Source organism: Fulmarus glacialis, unplaced genomic scaffold, assembly GCF_000690835.1.
Source record: "Fulmarus glacialis isolate BGI_N327 unplaced genomic scaffold, ASM69083v1 scaffold27182, whole genome shotgun sequence".
Classification (NCBI taxonomy): Eukaryota; Metazoa; Chordata; class Aves; order Procellariiformes; family Procellariidae; genus Fulmarus; species Fulmarus glacialis.
The window spans coordinates 1,696-2,665 of record NW_009200162.1 but is presented as its reverse complement, the minus strand read 5'-3'; the positions used below and the strand labels follow the sequence as shown (position 1 = coordinate 2,665).

Here is a 970-nt window from a genome sequence, read left to right as displayed (position 1 = left end):
AGAGGCGGGGATGGGACAGAGATCCGATGCCGGGCACACTCGGATGTGGCTGTCTGGGGTTGCTCTGCCACAGGACCGGCAGTGGGGCTGGAGATGCTGCCTGCGGCATGGGCTAGGCTTGTTCGCAAGGATGCGGGCAGCTCCCTGAGAGCCAAACCACGGCACTGAGCAGTGGTACCCCTTCTTTCCTGGCAGCCAGTGCGAGAGGAACCCCTGCCCCATGGAGAGCCGAGCCTGCCGCCTGGCCGCCACCTCCATCTCCTTCCACTACCTGCCGCTGCAGGCCAACCGCACTGTGCCCCGCGTCCTCTTCAAGATGTCCACCACCCGCTTCGTGGGCGACAGCCTGCGCTTCACCATCATGGGCGGCCGGGGCCAGGGTGTCTTCGCCGTGCGGCGCTCCGACCGGCAGACGGGAGAGCTGGTGCTCACCAGCCCTGTGGCAGGGCCAGCCACGCTGGAGGTGGAACTGGAGATGAGCGAGTTCTCCCGCAAGGTCCTCCTGGGCAAGCACATCTTCAAAGTTACAGTCTTTGTGTCCCCATATGAGTTTTGATCCCCTTTGGAGGCGGGTGTGGGGCCAAGCCAGGGTCTCTCCTGGGGAGTGATAGAGCGGGTTCAGCTCAGTGGTCCCAGTTCTTGTCCCATTGGAGACATCCCTCTCCTGAAATGCTTGCTCATGGCTGGTAAGGCAAAGTCACCACAGCAGAAATGGTGCCCGGCGCAAAGGCTGCAAGGAAAACCCTGCGGGCAATGGGGGGACCAGCCTGGGGGTGCCTGCTTCTGCCAGCCCCCCGCCCCTCTGCCTGCACGGCACATGGACGGGCACGGCAGAGCGAGCCAACGGCACGTGGTGCGCAGGTCTGGCTCCTTGTATCTTGTAACCTCTAAATAAAAGAAAAGCGGCTGTAGGAAGGATGTCCTCCTTGCTCTATGCCTGCAGCGTGGGAGCAGCCCCGTGCTCCTGGGG

At 63.2% G+C, this 970-nt stretch overlaps 1 protein-coding gene across 1 annotated transcript in view; it reads left to right on the top strand.

Moving 5' to 3' along the window:
• Window positions 1-556, top strand: part of LOC104073660 (fibulin-7-like) — a gene marked incomplete at its 5' end in the record, with an annotated part of 1,666 nt that extends 1,110 nt beyond the window's left edge. The window contains one exon of the mRNA XM_009573511.1: window positions 196-556. Within this exon, the coding sequence (XP_009571806.1) occupies window positions 196-556 (361 nt within the window). The remainder of the gene's footprint in view (window positions 1-195) is intronic.
• Between the last annotated feature and the right edge of the window lie 414 nt (window positions 557-970).